Here is a 2,909-nt window from a genome sequence, read left to right on the forward strand (position 1 = left end):
AAAAAGTATTTTCTTCAAAATCTGGCCATGGCAATATATGCCTGTAATTCCAATGTTTGACGGTTGGAAGAAGGGTCAAGAGTTCAGAGTTATTCTTGGCTACATATCAAGTTTGAAGTTAACCTGGTCTACAAGAGACCTTGTTTAAACAGATACATAGATATTTGTGTGTGTGTGTCCCAATCAGCCCTGAGTGTATCAATAACATTTATAATTACTATTAATAGATGTGAACCAAAGTGTTATATACATCTGGAAACTGTATAAATTATTTTAAATAAAAGTGATTGATAGCTTTAATAGTCCTTAAAGGAAACATTGGGAAAGAATTTTAAAAAATCTATACACATGTATTAGAAATGGACATTTGTTCTTAAAATTTTTTATTCATTTTAGGTATATGGGCATTTTGTCTACATGTATATTTATGTATCATGTGGGTGCCTGGTCATAATATGGCATTGGATCCTTGGGACTGGAGTTACAGATAGTGGTGCATTCCATGTGGGTGCTAGGAAATGAAATTGCTTCTCTGGAAAGGCAGCCAGTACCTTAACCACCGAGCCATCTCTCCAGCCCCTGAAACAGACATTTGCCAGGTTGAATGCCCGAACTTAATATTTAGTAGACAAGTCAAGTCTTATGAAGAACTAGTATTTCAAAAGTCTTTTTTAAAAAAGACTTATTTATTTTATGTGAGTGCTCTATCTGCATGTACACCTTTATTCCAGAAGAGGGCATCAGATCCCATACAGATGGTTATGAGCCTCCATGTGAGTTTGGGAACTGAACTCAGGACCTCTGGAAGTGCAGTCAGTGCCAAGCCATCTCACTGGCTCGTCAGTCTTACCCTTTTCCTTTCAACTATGATTTTAAGTGGTTTTACTAATTCTAAAATTAACCTCTATTCTTAGTTTCTGTGTGGAGGACCCTACGATGATGATTTTTGTTTTCAAAGAAAAGCACTCAAGAACAAAAACAAAAAACAAACCTGAAACACTGGGCCCATTCCTGAATGCCCAGTGGATTCTCTTGGACAGTTCATCAGAACTAGCATGTACTCCTGCTGAATCACTAGAGCACATGAGTAGCAGCTGCCATTCAGAGGAAGAGCGGTCATATTTTGCATTTAGAACCCTATATGGCTTCAGCAGGAGTAGACGCTTTTAATTCCACCAACAAAGAAGGAGGCCTTACAATCTGTTCTTAAAGGCTTTGATTTCTATGGTGACCACCAGCAAAAGGATCTGGACTTGAGGCCAAGTCCACTGACTAACTCTATACAGATATGTTCCTCTCAGAACAGAGTACTCCCTTTGGGTCTTAGGTTCCCCCTTTCAGTTGCTCCTTTAAGTGACCAGAAATCCTTTACAAGTTAGAGCCCAAGCTGATCCAGGATTTTCCCTACCTGACCCATCACTCCTTCCTATCATCCTGTACCATGTCATCTTGGCACTTTCCTGTTTCTCTTCTTTACCACACTCTTTTCTCCTCCTCTGCATTAAACTGGCCCAAGTCCTGCTGTGTCTAAAGGTCTTCCTTGAGAATTCACAGTGATGCCTCCCCTCTCAGCCTATTGGGAATAGCGTGAGAAATCTGTAGCCGTCCTTGTTCTGTCCTTGTCCTTTCACGTGCACCGGCTTCCTACATCTCAGGCAGGGCCTTCCCTTCACTTGCCCTGTTCCTCCCGGCCATCCCAGGTCCCTGAGTTCTACGCACAAGGTTGAGTGAGTATAGTAAGACCTAAAGTAGTTGCAATTGGGATCATGTGATTGACACCTCACAGGAAAAAAAAGAAACCATGACAGCATTAGATTACACAGACACATGAATAGACCAAATGTCCTCTTTGAAACCCTATTCTATTGCCATAAAACCCACTGTTACCTTCAAAACATATTTATTCCTAGGCAAACCCCCTGGACAATTTGGCTTAGATAATCAGAAATCAAGGCCCAATCCAATTACTGAAGAGAATTTTTCAAAACGAAGTAATCAGAATCCAGCAGGCTATTATCATAGCATAGAATATAACCTAATGTGTACAGTGTGGGAGGGTTACAAACTGCCACCAACATGAATCTTTCAGGGATTTTCCTTTCGCATTCCCGTATGTCCACATCTGTATTAAAGCCGCCTTTTCTGGAAGAAAAGACAGGCTCCCATATCCCTGTCAACCAAGTCAACCCTTACTTAGCCTACTATTCTTTCATCAAAGAATAAGGGGAACAAACAAACAAACAAACAAACAAAAAACCCAGCAATGTCCAGTCAACACCAAAGTGTTAATCTTTTCCTCAAGGAGTTCTCCTTTTTTAGAGACTCTTGCTATAGATGAAAAACTAATGAAACCAACAAGGCACTTACGGATTTCCTCCAAACAGACTATTCCTATTAAAAACCAAGTTGCCAAAGGTGAGACTGACTATCTGGTGATAATACTGTTTTGTGGTTATTGAGACATCTAAAACTTTATCTTTCTAATCTTGGGCCCTCTCTTTCTGATAGTACTATTCATAACTTGGGAGAAAAAAAAATTAGAAGAAGAAGTTTACTCATCTTAAAAAAAATAGGTAAGTTTGGATATTGTGAGATCATTTCTGATAGAAGGGTGCAGCGATAAATGAGGTGGGATTGTAAGAAAAGAAGGAAAAGATTGATTTGGGGGTACAGGCCTGCCCCACCCCACCTTGTAGACCTAATTTCCCCAGTCTGGGTGGCTAAGACATAAGGAATTCGTTTAGTATTTCTAATGCTTTGCCAATCCCAGAATAGTCAGGTCCACTCCCCTTGCATGTGGACTGGAGAGAGGGACTCACCACAGGTTGAGCATTTTCAGGCAGCTACAGAATATATAAAGAGAAAAACATAGAAAGGAAGAGAGAGAGAGAGAGAGAGAGAGAGAGAGA

At 40.2% G+C, this 2,909-nt stretch overlaps 1 protein-coding gene across 4 annotated transcripts in view; it reads right to left on the bottom strand.

Annotated features, from left to right (window-relative positions):
* Csnk1g1 (casein kinase 1 gamma 1) overlaps positions 1 to 2,909 on the bottom strand; it is a 122,669-nt gene that overhangs the window by 5,604 nt on the left and 114,156 nt on the right. For 2 of the 4 annotated variants that reach the window (XM_026779160.1, XM_026779159.1), the window contains one exon: positions 2,820 to 2,843. The exons of the other annotated variants lie outside the window; for them this stretch is intronic. In XM_026779160.1, the coding sequence (XP_026634961.1) occupies positions 2,820 to 2,843 (24 nt within the window). The remainder of the gene's footprint in view (positions 1 to 2,819; positions 2,844 to 2,909) is intronic. 4 annotated transcript variants of the gene reach the window in all.

Source organism: Microtus ochrogaster, chromosome 5, assembly GCF_000317375.1.
Source record: "Microtus ochrogaster isolate Prairie Vole_2 chromosome 5, MicOch1.0, whole genome shotgun sequence".
Classification (NCBI taxonomy): domain Eukaryota; kingdom Metazoa; phylum Chordata; class Mammalia; order Rodentia; family Cricetidae; genus Microtus; species Microtus ochrogaster.